This window comes from Macrosteles quadrilineatus, unplaced genomic scaffold (genome assembly GCF_028750875.1).
Source record: "Macrosteles quadrilineatus isolate MER2022 unplaced genomic scaffold, UCM_ALF_1.0 Scaffold_1__1_contigs__length_201487025, whole genome shotgun sequence".
NCBI classification, from domain to species: domain Eukaryota; kingdom Metazoa; phylum Arthropoda; class Insecta; order Hemiptera; family Cicadellidae; genus Macrosteles; species Macrosteles quadrilineatus.
Genome location: NW_026542594.1, coordinates 167240052 through 167264131, shown reverse-complemented (window position 1 = coordinate 167264131; position 24080 = coordinate 167240052). Strand labels below are relative to the sequence as shown.

Sequence of the window (24080 nt, the reverse complement as noted above, 5' to 3'; positions counted from 1 at the left end):
AATATAATACTTCATTGTCTGTGTTAATACGTTGCCTACTTTGGTATAAACTACAGCGATTTATTTGGGAGGCATTGAGCTATGTAAATCTAATTTATTTGAAAATTTAGTTTTTCCCGGAGAAAATCAGCGGACTTTCCTACACATAATTAAAATGAAAATACAAAATAGTTCGATGTATACAACCACTAACTTTTGAAATTTAAATCGTTGTAAATTCTTGGGTAGTAGCCTATATAGTTACATAAGGGGCTGTAAAACACAATTTGTCAGTCAAAATATTTGTTTCGTTCACACCGAAACCCCCTCAAAGGAGATATTCCAACCTTACAAATTAGATAAACGTATACAATTACTGTTCCATGTTATTCTCAGAGACAATTAAAATCCATAAAGGGCCCCCATTCATCTTTGAACACAAAGATGGATGGGGGCCCTTTATGGATTTTAATTAATTTAACAAAAGTCAAAACGCCAAATCATGAAATAACTTATATGCTGCACTTGACGTATAATATAATAATTTGAACAGTAAGACAATCATTCCTAAACCCCCTTTACACATCGCATATAACAGTTAAACAACGTGAAACCAGGTTAAACAAACACAATCAAGCAAAACACGGCAATAATCATCATGTCTATCGCGCGTACAGTAAATGAGTTATCCATTTTATAACGTGCTTATCATCCTCTGGTTATCTACTACATTATTGCTAAGCTCACCGTAAAACACTAGTCCTGTTGGAAACTGGGGTAGAGGGGGACTGTCTACTCCACCCTAATGTAAAGCAACCCTACCAATTCTGATTTCGTGTTACGCTAGCTGGAAAATGTGTGGCTTCACAACGTGTGCGATTTTAATTTAAATGTTGTTCGAATTCGAGGATTCTGTTCCAATAAGTTGTTTTAGCTGCTCGATTTTTTATCATAGGGAAACCGCTATGCTGATATCCATCGTGCAGTAAAGTTTTTTAATGTTAATTAACGAAGTGTGAACAGATTGGGCTAGTCCTAAGCCCCTTCTAGGATCTAGAACTGTTCTTAAATAATCCAGCAATTTAAAAACGATATTTAGTATGTGTAAAATCACATTATAAGGCTAGTTAATCAATAAACAACAAAACAATCAGTCGTGTTTTGATGAGTATTAGTAAACAAAATCTCATAAAATATGTAGATTAGTAATGTAATAAATTTGTTGCGCATAGGTATCAGTATGTATTTGTTTTTATCTCCAACCCAACATACTCAGTATATTGAAATAATCTTGGTTTGTTTCATAGTTTGTAAACAGAACACATTAAAAATAAATAATTAGTGTTTTCTATAACAATACGTGGATAAAAATTATAACTTTGTTGTGTCGATGATATTTATTTTACTGTTTACATTTATTTAAATAAAAACTTAAAACTGTCTCTTCATATTTACAGTACCACGAATAATATATAACAGTAGTATGTTTTCTGTGTTATAACTCGGTAAAACAAAATAAACCAATTAATTGTCACCACTGTATTTTACCTATCGATGAATTATTGGAGTCTTTACTATTCCTAAATTGTATCCCATACTTTAACATAACATACAGCATAAATACAGAGTTGTCAAACAACAATATCGATCTAATTAACCGAATAATCGTTTCCCTTCCAACCTAACCTAAAAACTTCATTGCGCCAATGCAAAATCTTCCTGACAAAATGCATTATCGTATGTCCGTATGTTTTGCCTACAAGGTAATGAAGTCCAAGCTACTTACATCGGCGTGTTAGGTCCAATACGCGGTGAGTATGCCGGGGTCCACACAACGTTGGTTCTATGATACACCGCGACACAGACTGGTAGGATTGTTAAGAATTTGCTGCCGCGCTGCTGCGTGCTTCGGTGCGTGGTCAGGCGTCGGCGTTCGGCGTCAGCGATACATAGTGCGCGCCGGCCCCGCTAGGAGCGCCTGCAAACCATCGATCTGCACACCGCACACCGTAAACTGTATACCATAATTATTTATGGGTTTGTATACTATAATTTTTGGGTTTGTATACGATAATTTTACAGGTAGTACGATAATTATGAATGATGTAGTAGCTACATTTTTATCGGGCATGATGTATAGTAATAAACAAACGCACTTTACCATAACTACATACAGTCTTGCTGTTTGTACGATAAATTGTTAAGGTATGCCATAATTATGAATTTAAATACGGTACTGTATCTAGAATCATAATATATGTTAACCAACTTTTAAAAATTTGTATTGTTAGAATTTTTATAAAATGGTATAAATAAACAAATTAACATAGGTATACTGCTAAAATTGTGTTTATCGATTTAGTATTTGTGTTAATTAGGTTTTAAAATTTTAAGGCACTGCCATTTTGAAACTTAACACCTATAAAAATAATATTTTACAAAAAATGTTACTTTTTAAAAAGTAATTTATGAACCAAATTTAAATTTACAGTACTATAAACATCTGTCCTCAAATCAAAAATAGTTTCATGGAAAACAAACAAAATGGTGGTTGTACAAGTAGCTATTGAATGTTGGCAATTTTAAATGGACATTTTGGTTTGTGTTCGACCCAGGAATCTGGTACAGTATCTTAAAAGAACAATAGAGAATTCTGGGACACTATATTTGGCCCACTGTAATATCATTTTCAGACCAACTGGTAGAAATTGAAGAACTTTAAATTCAATTATTTTTAATCATTCAGTAACAAAACTAATACGAATTGTGACCAGTGTGTATTGTATACTTAGAATAGTGTGTGCGATAATTTCAAGGTACTAAACCACAATTTCCATTATACACTGTTTGGAAGGAATAAATTATGTCTGTTTTATTTGAATACGATGGCACAACAAATTAAATGTGCTGGTAGCAAAGTTAGAGGGCTGGACCTCTAATCCAAAAATTGCTGGTCCAGTCATCTCATGATTGACTATTCATTCAACTGAATGTTCACACATCTTCAGAGCTACAGACTACACTTATAATCTGATTTTGATAGAATTTTGTCTGTGGGTACTAATCGACGGTATCTCCAAGTGTTTTTCGTTTATTTGAAATTTGGGGTTTTCAAACGGTTTTCATTAACATTTAGAATGTAATGGTCCGTTTAGGTCTCAACAAGATGGCATAAACTTATGGTTCAAAATGTATTCCAATTTTTCTGATTTTACCCATAAAACAGCATAGTTACTCCCACCGCTTACTTATTAACAAGGGGTTTCGCCCAGATAATGGAAGAAAGTATGTGTCATTTTGCTGATTCAGTAATATTTTTTTATAGCGGTTGTTGTCAAATAAAAATGAGTGTTAAATATATGGAATGATAACTGTTTAAGATAAGCTGGTTCTTTATAGTCAATCATTTATTAAAAGTGTAAAGAAGATCAATATAATGATTTGAAAGGAATAACTCTAAAGCTAAAGGACCCTGCTTCTAATGCATTCTAAAAACCTGATTTTAATCACAACATAGTAATCATAGGAGTTTAAACTTTAACATTTCTGCAAGAAAAAGTTTATAAATATAGAACTGAGGTTAAGTGTCCAGCAATTACGGTAGAATAGGTCAAAACATAGTCCACCACTGTCGCTGCCCAGCTGGCTGATATTTAGGCTAACATTGTTTATTCTAAACATCAGAGAAGTTAAAACAAACAAACACCTGTCCAAAATGCTCTACACTGCAACGCTCCCGTCAATAAATAGGAAGCCATGAGCTTTCAAAACATGAAACATATTATGTTTTGTCTATGATATTATTCTGTCTGAAAAAAAATAGTGATAAAAGTGATATATAAAGAAGTTAAACAAAAAAACTAACTAAGGACAAAAACATCATAATAGAAAATATTTAGGGGGGAGGGGGACATGAGCGTGTTTTGTTGAAGTCTTCCGAGCGTGAAGTTAAATGCAGTGTTTTAATCACGGATATTAGGACAGAAACTGTATGGATCATAACATAAACATAAACAAAAGACGTCACTGGCCCTACACTGGACTGGAATCCTTATAATATAATACGTAAAGGTGATTTCTACGAAACACTAGTCATCTCCGTTAATAATGGACGGATATTTACAAACGATGTGTCAAAATAAAGACAATAAAGTATTTTTTGTGTAGACGCCCCCTTTCACCAATTCCTGTAATAAAAGTCCCCGGGCTTTGTCCCACAGGCCATCAAAATCCCATTTCTTACGAAGAAAATATTTTGTCTACTTAAACAGACGAATAATTTGTATTAACTACAGCTGTTCATATATAGTAAACACATGATACATACAAGAGCGTTCGTTTTCAGAGTTAGTTCGTTTTCAGTTTCGATAACTGGAGTGGAGTGATTGATTACATTATCTTTGAGTTGATTCTTTTAGGTCAACTACAAAAATTCCTAAGAATATTCCTGCAGTCAAAAATACCAACAAAGCAATGGAATGAAAATACACCTCAATTTAATTTAATAATTGAAAGGATTATTATTTTGTTAGTCTTACAAAGAAACACTATTTACGCTACTAGAAAATTATTGTTATAAAAATAGATCAGATAAGGGAACCTTTAATTTAACTGGAGCTTCGACGCAAATTTAACCAAATATTAGCCAAAACAGTTATTTGGGGATCAATATGTAATTTTGCCAATTCGGCTTTCAAAATAATGTTTCAACATTTTTGTATTCTATTTTTTATGTGGTAAATTTATTTTCTTGTAAAATACATGTAAAACACGTAAAACCTCCAATGAGCATAGGAAGGAAAAGTGCAGACAAATGTTCTACTGTTGAAAAGAATAATATAATTTGCAAATCTTTTAGTTCAACTTAGCTTTAGGATCATCAAATTCCTTGATGCACCAAACTAGTTCTTTTTGGCAAGCACGGATATTATAACAGAAATATGCTCTTATATTCGTGGCAAGGGAAATGATCAACAGATGAACTACTTTGCAAACCTGTAAATTATATCAAATTCGAAATACTTTGCAATTATTTGTGGGGTGTAACACACGTTTGTTATCTCCCTAAAAATTCATTTTGAACTTTTCATTAATTTTTTTAATGCTGTGTTTTTTACCTATTTTACGATAGTTTTTACGACATAATATTTTGGTACGATACGTTATTTTTTACGTATATTGGTTAACGTTAGGGTGCTAAACAGATTTGTAATCCTTATCGATCAGCTGAAAATAATTCAGATGAGCTTAAATATTGTATACATTATGTTTTGATGTTCACAATGTATTTCCCGTAATTTACTTCACATGCAAACCATTTCAATTTAAAATGTATATTTTCTAATCTTTTAGCTACATTCTAGATTCTAAAAAAGAATTCACACATTAAAACTTTTGTAGGAAAATAGTCTACTTAACATCGTCAAACTCGCATATTATTGGGCATGGAGCTTAAATAAACAAATGATTTAGGTCTTGCAATAGGAATAAAAATCTACTTGCAGTATCCCAAAGTCAGCGGTTAATCTATGAAGGTCTGGGGTCTATCCGATTATAGGTATGTTCGATTTATTATGATTATGGTAACATCCAGTGCCGAAGGTCTGTGAATGGAACTCTTTTCGTCGACAGTGAAGTGATCATGGAGTATTCACAATTTCAGACGGATGTTTACGTCCGGAAAGATTTTTATCACTTTTCCGGCAATTATTGTGCACAAGCTTGAACGTCACGCGTTGGCTCGATTTGACGCTGACCTTCTACCTCTACGCATCAATGAAATGTGCGAGTGTTTGGAGTGTCCAATGACGATAACATACTTCCATATGAAAATGTATAATCCTGGGTGGAGGTAATGTTTTTGCATTTTAAAGCTTGATCAAATGGGTAATGTGTTGCGTATTTATAATTTTTTATCATTAGTTTGACTTTATAACAAACGACAAAAATAAAACGATATTTTTTAGCTAATGCTTGTTTCATTTCTTTCATATTCATTTTCTCATTCATACACAGAGTGTTCAGTTAAAAACTTTCCATATCTGTCGTGTACAAAGGTATGGCTTTTAACACGTTCTCATGTCATCCTAATTTAACCTTGCCGAATCCAATATTTTTTTTTAATTTGGAAAAAAGCTCCAAAAAGGGTCTAATTGGGGGCGGAGCACATGAAAAGAGCCCGAAATTTTAATCCCCAAAAGGTTTACTGATCTTAAGCATGGAAAGAGCCCGGGTCTCCACAGGTAGGCCTACCTGAGGAGGAGGACGCTGACTAGTGTCCTGAAATAGCGTTGTTTGGTTGAGTTAGGTTAGGTTAGTTTAGGTAAACAGACTATATCTTTTAGTAATGTAAATATCTTTTAATAATCTATATTTTAATAATGCATCTTTTAACAGTGTATCTTTTAATATTGTAAATAAATTCATGTATTTCAGCTGTGTTATTGGTTCTTTCTCCTTTAAAGACTCGTTGTGAAAGTTCTAAGAAGAACCCGGGCTCTTTTCGCACCGTCCTGGGAGGGACCTTATTGGAGGTCCGGGCGCTTTTCAAGCGTCTGCCTGAGTTTTTGGGCTCTTTTCATGTGCGCCCTCTTCTACTCTCCATGGTTTGGGCCCACCATGTAAATACGGTTAAAGATACAGGTAATTAATTTTTCCCCCACCTAAATGATCGGAGCAGCTAGACCTTTAAATTGATGTATCACACAACCCATATTTCCTTTGAAAATTTCTCAAAAAGGCCCTCCCCACAATTGGCGCACATGGGGGGAGGGCCTTTTTGAGAAATTTTCAAAGGAAACATGGGTTGTGTGATACATCAATTTAAAGGTCTAGCTGCTCCGATCATTTAGGTGGAGAAAAAATTAATTACCCCTATCTTTAACCGTATTTACATGGTGGACCCAAACCATGGAGAGTAGAAGAGTACGATCGCAGGTGACATTAACTTTAAAGCTTGACGAAAACGAAAAACGAAAACGTAAACGACGAGCAATTTTTAAGTCGAGAAACAAAAGAGAAAACTGGAGTCATTATAGATAGAGAGTGTTGCCATTTGCCATTCTCATCTTTATAAGTTGGTTTTATCTTCCCAATATTGAAGTGTGGTGCGCTGTACATCCGAGTTTTTGCAATAGGGAAGCTCTCAGCTGAATAGATCTGGTGGTTTTATTAGGAAGTAACATAGCTGACACTCTGGTAGATCAAACATTGATAGCACATAATAAGTTAAACAAACTGGTTTGCAGCATTCAAGCTCCCCCCAACACATTTTATATGGTAAAACACAAATCGTAAATCTACCATAGATAGAAAACCATCAGCGAGCTTATACCATTGATTATGTCTCTAAAGTCAGACATAAAACCAAGGATCATACATCAAAACAGGTATAAGATTTTATCAGACTTCAAATGTGTGAACGAATTTTATTACCATCTACTTTACTATTAAAAATTTAAAAGTCAATGGTTGAACGATATAAATAATTAGACATGTGGTGTAGTGTATTACATATACAAAGCAATTGCTTAAACGATTCATTTTTGTTGTGTTGGCTTACCTGTTTTCTCCCAAGACCGGTTAATCAATCAGGTGGTAATTCGTCAGATCAGATTCAGACATCAGCTTTTTTTATCTCGTGAATTCTTCTTTCTTATTCATCTTGTCAAAAATCTTCTTTCATTTTATGGTTCTCTTATTTATTTTTGGCTATTCATAATAATGTTACGACAAAGTAAAGATTAAACAGTGACATTTACTGTTGATTAAGATTTGTGTGTGTGTTTATCCTGCTTTGCAATCTAGGAATATCAGATGAAACCTGGGAAAGCTATGGTAATACTAACATGGTCTATCACTATTTTTCACTTGGGGCCTAGGTCTAATTGATTAAGCACTTCATAAAAGCTTTACAGGGTTTTCTACCTTTTTACATTTTTTTTATGTTAATTAATTCAACTAGGGTATTCAACTATTTATTTTAGTGATTACCTACCAAGAAAGAAAATATTTTTGTAGGCTAGGCCTACCTCTGTCATGATGACTTGATAGTGTGTTATGGACCTAATTCAATTTTTGAACTAGGTTGGGGCTAAGCATTTAAGTTTATAAATCCCGTTGAAAGATTTATTCAAATCAATTTACGCTACCTACTTAAATTACGCTACAAAACCTTGCTTAAAGTACATTTATAATTAATAAACAATAATTTTTAGCTGTTAAAGACACCACAACATAAGTTACTTGTTGGTGGATTACCTTGATTAAAATAATTTTTTTACAGCCAAACCACACAACACCGTTGGATGACGCTCCGAGGCAAGGTCAAACCCAGCTGTGCATGAAAGTGTTTGTCCAACGGGATTACAGTGACGGGACTACAGTCCGTTTTCAAACGCATTTCCCCTCTGAACTGGAAGGAAAAGTGAGTTTTGTTATAGATTGAGGACCCTAAGCCTAAGTAGTACTTAAAGTGTTTGATTCATGTTGCCACTATCAAAATAATTAGGCTGAAGCCTATTAATTTTGAATATTTGTGTTAGTTAATATTCAGTATTCACGCTAATGTGGTTCATTTGTTGTAAATGAGTGGGAATAGGCCTGAAATTTTAAATTCATTTCACTGAACTAAAATGTAACTAAGTTTAATATGGGAATTTAATAATTATTAAAATCTGATGACTATGCCTAAATATAAATGATATTATATCATTTTATGGTAGGTATAAAATTTAATTTGAGAGAGTGGGCCCACCTACAATGAAACCCCCACTAGGCATATATTTCATCCTATAAGTTAATGTGTTAAACTTAGGTTTGGTTGGTTCTTTCACAGAAAAAGTGCAGATGATCAGGATAGTTTGTAGGAAATCGCTTGAAGGGTTAAATTTTCTAACAAATGGCCTAAAGGACAGTAGCCTACTAAGCTAGCTAAGGGTAGAAACACACATATAGCGATTGGGAGCAGAGCGGGCGGGGGGATCCAGAGCGAGCTGTAGGGGAGGGGCTGAGAGCGACTGATGTTGCACACGTGCAGTGATTAGCGAGAGCGACACGAACGGGAGCTAGATCATTTCCAAGATATCACATGGTAAGTTCGCACGCAATTTGCAGCACAGCAAAACACTTGGCTAAAAACATTAATTTTGCGTGCTTCAAACCGATCGGAGTGAATGGAGGAAGGATACCGGCTACCGGTACATGGTGAATATCACCATTTGTTTCCAGTTCCTGATTCATGCAATACATGTCTACCTCGACCTTTGAATACATCCTTTCAAAAAGAGAAGGTTCGAGCAGGTTCCAAAACGTTCTGGGTAGGTTCAGTTTCCGGTAGAATGGGAGTACAGTGCGGCCTACTGGCGAAGTGGAACTAAAAATGTCCATAAGATCGTTACCCGCTTCGCTCCCAAACGCTAGAAAAACAAACGAGATTGTTCCAAACTTAACCGCTCCGCTAACGCTCGCAACCACAGCAGTTTGTGTGCACGATACTACTTGATTGTATAGGTTTGATTTTGTTGCTCTAAATCACGCTGCTCCGCCCCGCTCCCAGTCGCTGTATGTGTGTTTCTATTCTATCATTTAAAGAACGACCTCTATGCTGATTAGGCACAATTTTAACAAGAAGTAATGGAATAGGAGATTTAGCCTAACTAGTGGCCTGTAGGGGCCATAGCCCCTAATTTAAACTACAATAAAAAAAAACCATATATAAAAAGACAAATATTCTAAATATGTTTTTAAAATTATAAATTTTATGTTAGGCCTACTTAAAATTAACAGTGTTTCTTGTTTTATATTTTGGTTTTCCTTCTTTTGGAGTCGTATATTAGTTGCTTTTGATGTGTCAATGAAGTACAATTGTAAAATAATTATTAAATCAATAACACAAAATATTAACAAATGGAAACGTGCACACGGTTTGGCCTGAGCCCGGAGAACGACGAATCAGAGCTGAAATCATACAGCCAAACATTGCACATCTTTTCCAGATTAAAATTGAAGATTTGTTTTGTAATCTTACGAACTCTGTTATAGTTTCCATTTTTAGAACCAAATGTAAAGGTTAAAATTAATATTAATTATTATGAAGGCCCCCCCATCATAATAATAGTAAGGCCCCCCATTTCGCGGTAGTAAGTTATAAATATATCTATGAATTTGTCCCTGAATTTTAAGACAGTAAGGCCCATTTCTCGGAATCTCTTTTTGTGTAGCGGAAAGCGACGCAAAAGCCATTGTACTGTTGTATTGCCTTATGTTTTTTATGAAGTTCGAATCATGTACAATCAATCAATCAATCAATCAAAACATTCTTTATTCATTATAGTTTCACATTACATGAACTTGAATAGAGTCATAAGCTAAATTCAAAATTGCTTACTGCTAATTAAATACATAAAAAGAGTACAAAAATTACTTTACTTGAACTTTTAACAAAACCATGACTTTAAGGATAACAGTATTTGGCATTCAAATTAAGTTAGGCCTAACTGTTTTTTACTAATACTAAAGAATTCTGTTACTGAGTGGCAGGGAGTTCTTAAAAAATATTCCTTTAAGAGCTTCTTGAATTTATTAAATTTTGTTTCTTTTCGGATGTGAGCTGGTATAGACTGGAGAAATTTTAGCCCTATGTAAGATGTCTTTTTAGTGTAAAATTCGAGATTATGCCGAGGTAGGTTAATTTTTAATCTGGTGTTATATACTAATTGTTCTGTTGAGCTGGATGATAGTTGGATCTGTTTTGCATAAATTATTGTTTCATAAATATAAAGACTATAAACTGTTAATATTTGTAATTCACGAAAGATGCTCTTGACTGGCTCTTTCTTTTTAAGATTTTTCATCACCCTGATAGCTTTTTTCTGTTTAATTAGTACTTTATCTAAATTAGTTTTTGTTGTTGCCCCGTATAGAACAATTCCATATGAAATATGTGAATGTATTAATGAGAAATAAACAACTCTTAAAGTGTCTAAACTGCATACTCTGAACATCTGTCGCAGCGCATGGATACCGGAAGATACCTTTTTAACCACATAGTTCACATGGCCCTCCCAAGATAGATGTTTATCGATAATTAGACCAAGAAATTTTGTTTGCTTTACTTGGTTTATTCTTTCTGATTTTATGCAAATGTTTGGTTCAAAATTTTGTCTATGTTGTTTAGTGGAAAATGATATAAAATTGGATTTTTCTGTGTTAATAAGCAGATTTTTTCGGTCAAGGAATTCTTTTATGGATAAAAGACTCTCCTGAGAAAACGTTTCAATCTGTTGTTTTGATCTTCCGGGAATAAGCACATTACAATCATCAGCAAACAGACACATAGACCCGCCGTTACCAGGAATCGCTCCCGGCATACCTCTAATATAGCAGAGAAAAAGTAGAGGCCCCAGGATCGATCCCTGCGGCACCCCATATTTCAGCGTCTGATGCTGAGATCTACATTTTTCAACGTACTTTGTGTTTGCATGCTCCACAACATAATCCAGTTCAACAAATTGGTTTCTGTTTTCTAGATATGATGTAAACCATGCAAGCTCTTTTCCATAGATTCCCATTTCTTTTAGTGAAGTCAACAATATACTATGTGACACGCTGTCAAATGCCCTACTGAGATCCAAAAAGATTCCTACAACATTTTCTCCTCTGTCAACAGCATTTATTATAGTTTCTATGAATTCAATACCAGCTGTTATTGTTGATTTGCCCTGCCGAAAGCCATGTTGTTCTTTATCAAATAGTTGATTATTTTCCAGATATTTATAGACCTGAATGTAAACAATGCGTTCAAAAATTTTTGAAAAAACAGGTAAGAGAGAGATAGGGCGGTAACAGGAGGGATCAGTTTTATTACCTTTTTTAAAAATGGGAATTACTTTAGCCAATTTTAATTTTGAAGGAAAGATTCCTGAAATAAGAGAAGAGTTTATGATATGTGTTAGTGGTTTCTGGATAATGTGTATTGATTTTTTAACTATGGTGATTGGAATTTCATCAAAACCTGCAGAGTACTTGTTTTCAAAGGAAAGGACCACTTTAGTGAGGTGTTCTTCCGTTATTGTGTGAAACTTAAATGACTTATCTGTAGGTAAAATATTTTTCTGGATATCTGTTTTTTGTGTAAGTGAAGGAGAAATGTGTGGCAATATAAGCTTTTCCACAGCTGATACAAAGAAATTATTTAAGTTGTTACTGACAGCTACTGGATGCTTAAGGAGTTTACCATTTTGCTCTATACATATCGGTATGTTGCTGGTAAAATCATTTTTTGAGTTAAGCTTTATTTCACTTTTAATTATGTTCCACGTTGCCTTAGTTTTATTAGAAGAGTGTTTTATTTTCTCATTATAAAATGTTTGTTTGGCTTGGTGTATTGATTCTTTTAGTTCCTTTTTCTTAACCTTTATCTTTTGATATGTGACAAAATTTTGTCTTATCCTACCTAGCTTTTCCAGTTCATTTATCTCACTCTTTTTTTTAAATAACTCCTTTGAATTCCATTTACATTTACTATATCCACTATCTGCACTTAAAACTTTGGGAAAATTAACATCAAAAATGTAACTAAAAATAGAAAAAAATGCATCATACTTTTTATCTACAGATGACTGGTAAACATCATACCAAGTCTCATTGCCTAAATCACTGAGAAAGGTTTTTAAGTTATTCTCTGTAAATTTTCTGTGCCTTTTCTTTGTTTTCTTTTTATTCTTACTTTTTAAATCCACAATTTCAAGAAGTTGTGCATCGTGATCAGACACATGAGTAATGATTCCGGTTACAATTAATTGCACATGATCTATATTAGTGATAATATTGTCTATTGCTGATCTAGTTTTCAGTGTAACCCTAGTAGGAAAATTTACTTTATATGACATATTATACATTCTCAAAATGCTCAAAAATCTATAATACAATGAGTTATGATTTAAAATATCTATGTTTACATCTCCTGCTATAATGATGTTTTCATATTTCTTAGTCAATATATCTAGTGTAGTTTCTAGTTTGGATAAAAAAGGATCATTGTATTTATATTCTGGAGTCCTATATACACCCATCAGTACAAAAGACATGCTTTCAACTATTACTTCAACCAAACAGCACTCAAACTCCTTCTCTGATGTTATATTTTGTATTCCTTTTAGTGCAACCTCTTTAATATTAAGTGACGAATTTGTGAGGATTAATACCCCTCCTCCAGTGGTTGTAGTTCTAGTCCAGGAAGATGCTATTTTGTAGTTTTTAATATTGAAAAATGATAAATCTGTTTCACGCATATTTATTTCTGTCAATATAATAACATCTGGTTTAATTTCATCAAGGTTTACTTCTAATATTCCAATACGAGTTGATAAATTTTGGACATTTTGGTGAAGAATTGAAAAGTTTTGAGTGCTGCTTGAATTGTAACAATTTAAATTACTACCGGTACTACATTCTTGCAAGTTTTCTCCAAAAAAGGATGCATACTATTGTTTAATACACTAGGGTTATCTATGGAAGCAGGAATTTGGGTTTCGGTTTTCGGGTTTTTTTTAGAAAGTTCTTACAAACAGTTCTATTAGTTCGTCTTTTACTTGTGGTTGTGGCATGTCCATTGTGGCAACATGCGTTGAAATGTCCATTTGTGGCCTCCTCTGCGAAGTGAAATGCGCTACAATGCATGCAAGTGCTTTAAGAGGACCTAGATTGTGAGAAACAACACTCAACTCATTTTCCAGCGTTCTTCTAAAGACAGGCTGTAAAACAGCTTCTGGATTTCTTTCACAGTTAGGCCCTGCACGTCGTTCTCTTTTGCATTTTTTAAGTCTGTTGAATTCCTGGACACTCTTCCACGTCTTGCAGGTCTTCCCCTACCCTGTCTAGTTACTTCACTCATTATAAAAACGGAAAAAAATTAAACTTAATTCATTTTGAAACATTATTTACCAACATGGACTTTTGGAATATATGTAAACATTGCAAATAAATAAGTAACAGCTGATAGAATGCAGACGTTTTCCAGTCCCCATGCATTTCTTATGGTGGATATTTTACGTTATATCTCGTTTTCCGGTAACTTTATGGGAATTCTGCTATTTTTCCCGAGTCCCTGGGGTCAAGACCTTTAATTTAAGACCCCTCCCACTTTTCTGCGACTTACCAGCCGTCCACAATTTTCTGGTAAAAATTTTGTCTTACAGAATTATATATATAGACTAGCTGGCCCGACAGACGTAGTCCTGTCCTATTGTGGTTTTATTTCTCATGCTTGTACATTTTCAAGATGAGCTCGTTCGCATGGCTTAATCACGTCCTGGTTGAAGTTCGTTCGCTACGCTCACTCACCTTTAGGTTGGAGCTCGTTCGCTGCGCTCACTTGCCTACAGGTTAGCTCGTTCGCTACGCTAACTCGCCTCCAGGTTGGAGTTCGTTCGCTACGCTCACTCACCTTTTGGTTGCAAATTAGCTGTTCTCATAAATTAAAAAAAATATAGTGCTGCACCCTGTTGGTAAACCTATTAACTTTTTAATGCTATTGAACATCACAGAATCAGATAGTTTAGTTGAACCAGCTGTTAAGATTCTTTAATTCCATTTAAATATGAGTACTCATAAGATTAACATGGGAAACTCCAGAGCCATTGGGGCGGAGCCCTTTTGACGGATCTGCACCAAACTTCACACAAACCATCCTTGAATAATGCTTAATAATGCCTGAAAGTTTCATTACAATCTGTCGAGCGGTTTCGGAGTCCATAAAGGACAAACATACAAACAAACATACATTGGATTTTATACATATAGATTTATTGTGAATAACTTGCCGGTTCTTTGGTTTTTTTTTTTTTTTTGGAGGGGGAGGGGAATTAAAAGTTTGGGTTACACTACCCGGGAAAAGAAACAGGAAGGGAATTTATGGTGAATGCTTTCTGTGTTATCAAATGGAAGCTGTTATACTATACTGGACATGATATAGGCCTATAGTGGAACGACATGCCACACCACTTGCGCAATCTGGTTAGTTCTTAAAATAAAATTCAACCAAGATTTTCCTGTTGTAGCGTTTTATTTCACCACGTATTTACCGTCTGGCATTTAGATAGAGGTACTTGGGCCATACTAGGTAGAAAAGGAAACCGACCACATTCTGATTAGATACAATGTACACTCAGTCTGGAATTGTTGGGTTGCTTGCATGCACTTACTCCCAAAAGAATTTGTTCCTCTTGCAGTTTCTTTTCTCTGTTTCCGCCGTCTAGTTTCCTTTCTTTTCCTGTCTCATGTAGGCGAACAAAGTTTCACTATTAAAATTCAGAATACCATGCAATTAGCCTAGTTGCACAAAAATATTTCATGGGCATAATGTGCGGTAATTTATAATAGAATCAACAGTGAATGATGGAAAGTTATTTTCTCAGTTACCATATTGTGCTTGTACCTAAACGACTTATTTTACCGTTTGGTTTCCATAAAAGCGGTTTAAAAAAATACCATTGTTTCAAGATCCTTTTAAAGATATAATTTCTTATATTTTTATGACAGCTGAACATGTTTTTGACCAGACCATACAGCTGATTAAAAATTTTATATTGTAAATTGTTTGTTTGTTATATCCATGGTTAAAAACATTGAATGAAAACATTGACCTACATTACTTTCTATTATCAGTAGTATCAATGATAAAAGATTGTTTACTGTAGCTTCAAAGAGGTAATCTTTTACTTTATGTATGTATCGCAAAACTTCTAGTAGGCTATCAATTGAATTAATATTTATTCTGAGTAATATACAGAATAGTTAAAAAGTCAATATATTTATTTATTTTTTATTTCTACGGCAAGCAAGCAATTTATAATTTGTAGGCCTACAACAAAATGTAAGATGGTTTCATATAGTTTCAGTGTTCCCTTGCATTTACTTCCATTGAGATATATGACTAAATATCACCTTGACAAAGGTTTTCTGTTACTGTAAGGTTATGTTTGCTCACCTGGCCTGTGTGATAATTGATAAGGAAACATAACTGTTATTGCATAAGCGTCACGTGAAGGAAATGTATGTAAATTAAATACCGTAGCATTATCGATAGCATTAATCAATTTATAGTGATTTTTGGAACTAAGTAGGTCTACTAGACATGATCAAGAGTTTTAACCATCCAATAACATTTGCTGTTGGGAGTGTTGACAAAAGTGCCCAAAAATAAGTTAACCCTTCAAAAAAATCTGAAAAATGTCAAGCCATTTTTGGCAGTTTTGCAGGCGTTTACAAAAAACGCTCAATATAAAATTACCTACATCTATAAAACTATATATTTAATGAAAGTAGGTAAAATGGGCTATCATAAAACATAAAAATTTCTACCTTTCTGTTAGGTTCAGTAGGTGTAGCTATATATTCAAATACAAACAATATCAAATCAAACTTATTTTTAAGGTTAAGAGACCCGTTAAGTATATTTAAGCACTAATAATGAAAAAATTCAAGATAAAAAATTAGTTAAAAATTGAATAAGGAACAAGAAAGGTAATATGAATAAAATATATTTATGATGAGAAAACCAAAACATGACCTCATGTGTTCTTACCCTAACCCCCATAAGGACACCTGTAAAATTGACTGACGGACATATAACTTACCCCTCATATTTGACATTAAAAAACTCGATAAAATATACTATTTATCTCAAAATAATACCTACTAATAGAAATGAGCGCAATTTGGAATCATTTTAATCTTAAAATCATTAGTTTCTAAAACCTCATCAGAAACCTAAGAGCAGACAGCAAAGGTGATGAAAACAAACTTTGAGCAGATGTTCGCTTCATAACAAAGAGTAAAAAAATCTGAAACTAGACATTGAATTCAAGCTTAGAATCTGCTCTTTCTGTAGACCCCAAATTCAATCCAGTTCAGTACAACTGGAGTTAATTCAGAACGAATTTTGTAGCGTCTGCAACATCCTTGGAATTCCGACGATTGATACTCGGAGGGTTAAAAAATCCCTTTAACTTACTGTAAAATGTTAGGCCTATTTTGAGAAGTTATAGCTCTTGTTTCGTTAAATATTTTTTGGTGAAAAAATTGGAATCTTGGATTTAACCTTGTTTCAAGGGGATTGTGTTAGAAAATTATATTATTAGTAGGTTTTCACGATCCAAATGTAGCAAAAACAAATTTTTAGGCCTATCTTTTGTTATGAAAAATGTCTTCAATATTCCTTAGATAACATAAACTCTCACCATTCTTAATTACTGTATATAAATGTTTAGTGACTGGTTTTATAGCTAAAGCGTTTTCCATCCTGAAGCCTGTATTCTTATTTGCTAATACCCAATGGCTTTTAGATGTAATTGCCTTGACATGGTGGTTAGAGCTCCAGGGTAATCTTGACAAATAACCAATGGATTTTATCCAAGTCATAATGCCACAACCCCTAGGTCTAGCCTAAAATAATAAATTGAATAAACTGGAAGGTATGTTTACCAGCGTACATGGTCAAAGAAGAACACCAAAAGGACGTGACTGCATCGTTGATATGAGAAAAATACTGGCTGATCTTTTGGATGAATTTTAGTTTAGTAGAATTTTAGTTTGCCCTGAAGATAAATTGCTGTAGCACGTCAGAAACTCTGGTTACCTCCCAAAAACAGTTGATAACCGGTAAATCAAATTGTAGCATTCACACAAATTGCAGTAGCCTACTTTAACATCTTAAAAACAAGAGTAGTTTAAAAACGGTTAACATATTAAAATTTTCATACCTGATGTATTACATAATGAGAAATGTAATCAATTCCTCTTCACTCTACAGCTGGACCGAGCAGCGTTTGAGTACACAGTCTCACAGCTGAACACCTACTTCGCTGAGGCTGAGAAGGGTTCTTGCAGCACTTACTGTGAAGGCTGCCTAGCCTGCCTCACAGCCTACCTAGTCTACATATGTTCCGAAACACACTATGAGAAGGTAATTTCCAGTTTTACTTTTGTATAACCTTTAAAAATTCTTGGTTTGATCAGTATCAGTTTTGAACGAGATTAGGCCTAAGAATGTTAGAGCCTTTAAGTAGGGGGTCTGCACAGTGCACACAAGACTATTTTGCTTCGGTTGGGGTCAAAAATGTTTTTTGGGTCTTGGGAATTGTATCGCTTTGGAAAATTGTGATTTTTAAAAACTAATAATCTGTTACAACAATCGGTTTCTAGAATAAGCTATTGTATATCCTCTCCTGCAATCAAGGTGAATTCAAGAATATCTTTTGTGGTTACTGCAAAATCATGAATATCTCCTGTGGTTGCAATAAAAATTGTGAATGCCTCCAGCAAAATTGTATACATCTTTTGCGCTTATGTTGAAAATTTTGTGGTCACAGTGAAATTGTTAATATTGCAAGAATAAAAGCACATCTCGGCTCTATTTTTTATCACATACCACGAATATATAAATTATCCAATCTGAGTTTGGCCTGCATATATTTGTTAACAACCCTTCTGAATGAATACCAATCATATTTGGCCAGAATTAATCTCTTGAAGAGCCAGTTGTTGGCCTGGCCCAACTCAAAAATTTTGGGAACCCAAAGACGAATCAAATCAAATCAAACATCCTAATTTATTAACCCAGGAATTACTTACTGGTTTTAGGGACTCTATTTTGATCATATTTTTCACATCTTACCTCAAATCTGTCACTTACAAAGTACAAAAATGCATGATTGGGTGAGCAACTCTCAAAAAGTCCACTCATCCCATCAAATTTCAACACAGCTGGCCACGGTTTATTAGTGAAGCTTTGTTACAAGTAAAATAATAATAAAGTTTATGTAAGTTAGTTTTAAATCACTTGCATTTGTGTTTCTGACTCTGTTATTTTTTATGTTTAGTATTGTTGAATTGTTTCAGTGTTTACGGAAAGTAGCCAAGTTTGTGATGGAACAAAATGAGAGAGTGTACATGCCAAGAGGACTTCTACTGACAAGTCCGGTGGAGCGAGGGTTGCGAGTTGTATCCTTTTAACAGATTATCAATACTTACGTTTAATTTTCCAAACACCAGTCTTTTTAGAAACCTGTCCGGAATAAAACTCGGCAGCTAAAAATTTTATGATTTACACGTTTGCTGCCATATTTTAGGTTCAACGAATATCAAAAACTAAAATTCTACTAGATTTTTTGTATTTGCCTATGTGCTTGAGTAATATGTTTTTGTGTAACCCTATGCATTTTGACAGATTGTGTGGCATATTCAGGGGTCTTCTTAAGCTATCTTTTTACGACTAATACTATAGTTTCTAAATTTCAAAGATTTTTTACACAAGTCACTGGGTCTAGCAGTTGGGTTGAGCGAACAACGCGATGGAGTCACGGCGGGAGGTATTTCTTCCCTCAGTTTGATTTCTTGTACTGTTTAAGAACCAGAACATACACAACAACTAAAAAGGTAATCTAATACAGTATTACATTATATGAATGAACATACCATGTTTTTTGTGTATACATTATTTTACACACCGTATACATTATCGTTATTTTTACTTCATTAAAGCTACAGAACAATGTAGCCTTTTTACTTCTTATTTTATATGCTGAGGGTACCATGTTACCATTTTTCAGTGAATATTTTACTCATAAAAGCTGTGTTGTGTATGAGCATTGACTGAAGTAGACTTCCCATTGATATGAATCAGCTGTAGCCAATTTGTCGTTAAAAAAAGAATGTAGTTGTGTGAGCTAGTCATAGAATGTGCTAGTGTCTACAATTCTATTTTATAGCTTATTTTTTGTTGCTGAACAGGCTGATGGGTCATAACAGTTGCTATAACTAACTCATCATAGTCATTCCCTAAGTTTGACTTGGTTAAAAAGATTGTGTATTCGGCAGAATTTAGTAATTAAGATCAGTGCAATCTGTAGGTGGCTCACATCAACTACGACGAATTTGATAATGCAATTTTAAATAACAAATTTAATCAAACTTTATACTTCACAATTCTTCAAGCAATTGAATATTTCGAAGCACCATTCACAATTGTAGATTTAATTTACAGAAAAGCTGGCTACAAATTTAACATGGGGATAGAATGTCTATGATAGTCAATAATAGAGTAGAATGGGGTGAAATTTTTTGTGTTACTGAATAAGATTAGCCTTTTTCAATTAGCCATAATTTATTAAATCCAAATGATGAAAGGCTGAGGAGTTCAGCTTCAAATAAGTAAAACTCTTAACTTCCCTACAGAATCAGTATGTTCCAATATATATATATTTTAACTATCCTTAACACCATTGTTCAGATAGAGATATCAATTCTGGATCAGCCGATGGTCGCTCGAACATGACTCAGTCTCTCCGAGTCTACAGAGGAGTTTTTTATGTGACTTATCTACCTTGTGTTTGGCAAACACACTGGAGTCTTCCCCGCAACATCGTCCAGCTACCAGATTCTCACCTAGCAACCTGAAGTAGAAAAGAATTAACATATGTTAGTTTCCTGTGTCAATCTACAATCGTTTCAGTGTGAAAGTTTGATTTGACTTTAACTTTGTTAGATTTGATTCATAGGAAACCTGAAAGATTTTTTTAAAGTTTGTTTATATGGTTTTAGAAAAGATTTATGTATTTGATTGGCTTGTGACTCGAAAATATTGGTACTGTGCATATAGTTTGAACTCAACTATATGTACATTCCTTAACTCATTTGCTGAAACCTGAAAGCCCTTCATGGTAATCAGTTTAAACTCTATGGTATTTTTGAGCAGGTAAACTGTAGGAAATTTAGTATTTTGGTTGGTGTGTTTATAGGGATACAAAATTCCATTCAAAACCTTTTTTTTCATTTGTTTGCAAGAAGAGTGTAAACTCGAGTGTTTCAAACTTCAAATTAAGTAGGCCCTTTACCGTTAATTTTAATTGGTGGAACTATCAATGGTTCATCAGATGATTATTGGAATCAACTGATCATTTCTAGGTTTTCTATTACAAGTGTAGCGAATTTGTCGATTGAATCAGTGCTATTCAATTTGTACGATCCAGATATTGATCAAACTTAACTTTATCATAACAATAATAAATAAACTAAAAATTCAAAAATGGACTATTAGTTAAGTTTTTATTTTCAATTTAAATATTTTTTTGTGTTCAAAACTTCAAAGATTAAAATCTAAATCCACAGACTGAACTCAGTTAATTATCGGCTGGAATTTGGTGAAGTAATGCCCTCTGTAAACTCGATTGTTGAATGTTCCTTGTTGAATTTTGTTTCATTACATGGTTGACATAATTTATCGTTATTTGTAACTAAAATAATTTTAAACTTTTTTTGTAGATAGTTTTTTGTAGTGGTGTAATTATTTTTAAATATTGTATGACACACTTTTTTGCAGGTCGTATTTAGTTAAGTTTTCTCGCTCCTTAAAAGTGTGACAGGCTTGTTTAAAAGACCAAAATTGTATATATTGTTTTATTGTTTGGGATAGTCTAAAAAAGTGTATTATATACTATTTCGATTTGATATTTTGTTAATAAAACTTAAAGGGAAGCTCATTAAAAGTTTTTTAATGTGTTTACGATTACTCTTGTACTGTAAAATAACTACAGTCGGGACCACGTAAGTTTGCAGTTGGCGGCAGCCAATCACAAGACAAGGCTAGTGCGATGTTGCCACATCGCCCGTTGACAACACTAATAATATTTTCACACTAAGTAAAGTAACACTGGTAACACTAAGTAACACTGGTAACACTAAGTAGTAAGTAATGGTAAGTTTATATACACTAAGTAATATTTTCAAATCAGCTGGTATTATTAGATTTGGCAACACCTCATTCGGTTCTCATTGGTTCATTCAAAACCATATGGTAAATAGACACTACAACTGCTCTCTCAACTGCAAACTTACGTGGTCTCGACTCTAGGCTTCTTTTTGTTCATAATTTTATCATCTGCAAAAAGTAGTTAAGTTTTTCTAATCAGCTGACTTGAATTTCTTTTTACTTTCAGCTGAAATTTCTTACATAATAAACTGGCAGGACCGCTATATTATCCTGATAGTTTTTCTTTCACTTTTGCTCCAGCAAATTATGGAAAGTGATATCAAATTTAAATTTTCTTTTTATACAAATTCATACCATAATGTTTTATTACTTTGATGCAATTGAATACTGTTTGATATTTATTTCAGTACAGATAGTTCATAACATAATAATAGTATTTTAAAACTGAGTTGCCACTTAAAAGTTAAAATACTCTTAAATTATTTCGGTTTTAAATCTGTGTATGCAACTATCCTTTGATTGTATACATTTTAGGTTGTTATATGATTAAACTAAATGAATTGATTTGATTTCAGTTTAATTTATTTACAAAGTTGGTGTTAGTTTCTAATATGTATATAGTTTTAACTCAAACTTAAAACTTTCACAGGCTGGTTTTGTGTACTGTAAAAGTTGGTAGTTATAAATTTATTTATTAGATGTGTGCTTATAATTGGAAGAACTACTAAATAATAGATGGATTTCCACTTTAAGGAAACAAATCTTTATTTGAATAACGATTATTAACCTTCTATCAAGATCAACCTATTTAGAACAATTGTTTTTTATAATATTTGTTTTGAGAGTCTGTCAATCTTGGTGAGACACGCAATGTGGTCAATTATTATGACAATTGCGATTTCAAGAAGTTAGTTTTTATATAGAAAGCAAGATGTACCAATTAGTTTTAGGCTGTAAAAACTATTTGTTTGTATATACAAACTGAAGAGTACACCAGTTTTTAACTGTACAAATAATTTATAAACGTCTGTAAAATAAAATAAAAAATTGATGAAACTAAAATCCCTTTGTGTTAAGGATTCCAGAAACTTGCCACTCACACAAAATATGATACATCCTTCAATTCTAATTTCAAAGGTTTAAATTTGACCATCCTGCTTTCAATATGAAAACAAAATATTTAAAATATTTAAACCTAAAATAAGGAGAAATGTCAAAAAAAATTTAGAACCACAAATACTTGGGTTTGAGAGACTAGTTTGTATGTTAATATGAAGAATTAAATCTTCTACTATCATATTTGAATTTCATTATTTGCATTTCACACATCATTGTTTGTGTACCACATATCTATTGTAATGAATGACTGTTAGTTCATAATATTTCTTCTTGCAAGAGTTTGAAGTGTTCATTCCCCCTTCGATGTTGTATGGGTGACAGTTGTTTGCCAAAATATGTATGTTTCCTCTATTAAGATACTTATTTATTTGATTATATTTTGTTTACCTACATTATGTAAATAAAAATATATTTTATACAAAACTAAAAAAAGAGTTTGATTTTTTTATAATAGAAAACCCAAATGGTGACTTGGTGAGTCAGTAGGCGGGTCCAATGCAGTGTGGGGTCACTCCTGCTATTTAAAATTAGTACAATTCAGTGTAATTTTAATATTTCAGTAAACTGAATATTTTCTCTTATTTCAGGGTAAAATTTACAGTTTTCAATCTACTATTTAGATATAACACCAGAGTACAAGCAAATTAACTAATGTAGAAAACTAAGTGTAGAAAATAACTACTAAAGTGAACTGTTTTAGACACTACTGGGAGTTTGTTATTTATTGATACCAACTCAATTGTATATTGTATACAAAAATTTTAAATAGTTTGCTGTGGGAAAAATTAATGTTATGTAAGCCAATTTGACCCCTTCTGCAGGGTTAACCAATAAACTTACGGGTGGCGTCGTCCTGTGATCCAGCTACTAGGAGGTCACGAATTGTGGATATTTATAGGTATGCACTGTGGATGTGATACTCTCTGGTGTGGATTAACGTCCGCACGAGTGAGTACTACGACTATCCGCAGTACTATCCTGATAATTAGACCAATTTGTATATACCAAGAAAAAATTGTGGTTCGGATTCCACTATAAACTGTAGGTCCCTTAGTTGCATTAGCTGTATGGGCTATTAATTAACAGCTGTGTCTAAGGAATGTCGGCCTCAGTCACTAACAAGACTACAAGATTGCGCCACTCATACACTCAACTCCATTCATACTTGGCTTAAAATACCTACTATGTATGGTCGGCATTTCATCGAACAGTA

At 33.5% G+C, this 24080-nt stretch overlaps 2 protein-coding genes across 2 annotated transcripts in view; one reads left to right on the top strand and one right to left on the bottom strand.

The window, feature by feature from the left end:
* Positions 1 to 1871, bottom strand: part of LOC128989299 (Y+L amino acid transporter 2-like) — an 81137-nt gene extending 79266 nt beyond the window's left edge. The window contains exon 1 of the mRNA XM_054411180.1: positions 1766 to 1871. The gene's annotated coding sequence lies outside the window, so the exon portion shown is untranslated. The remainder of the gene's footprint in view (positions 1 to 1765) is intronic.
* A 5787-nt stretch (positions 1872 to 7658) lies between these two features.
* LOC128989288 (golgin subfamily A member 7-like) lies at positions 7659 to 23293 on the top strand. The gene is made up of 5 exons (XM_054411168.1): positions 7659 to 7815; positions 8264 to 8404; positions 17792 to 17944; positions 18880 to 18981; positions 20270 to 23293. The coding sequence occupies exons 1-5, from the start codon at positions 7795 to 7797 to the stop codon at positions 20312 to 20314; spliced, it is 462 nt and encodes a 153-aa protein (XP_054267143.1). The 5' UTR covers positions 7659 to 7794; the 3' UTR covers positions 20315 to 23293.
* The last annotated feature ends 787 nt before the right edge of the window (positions 23294 to 24080 follow it).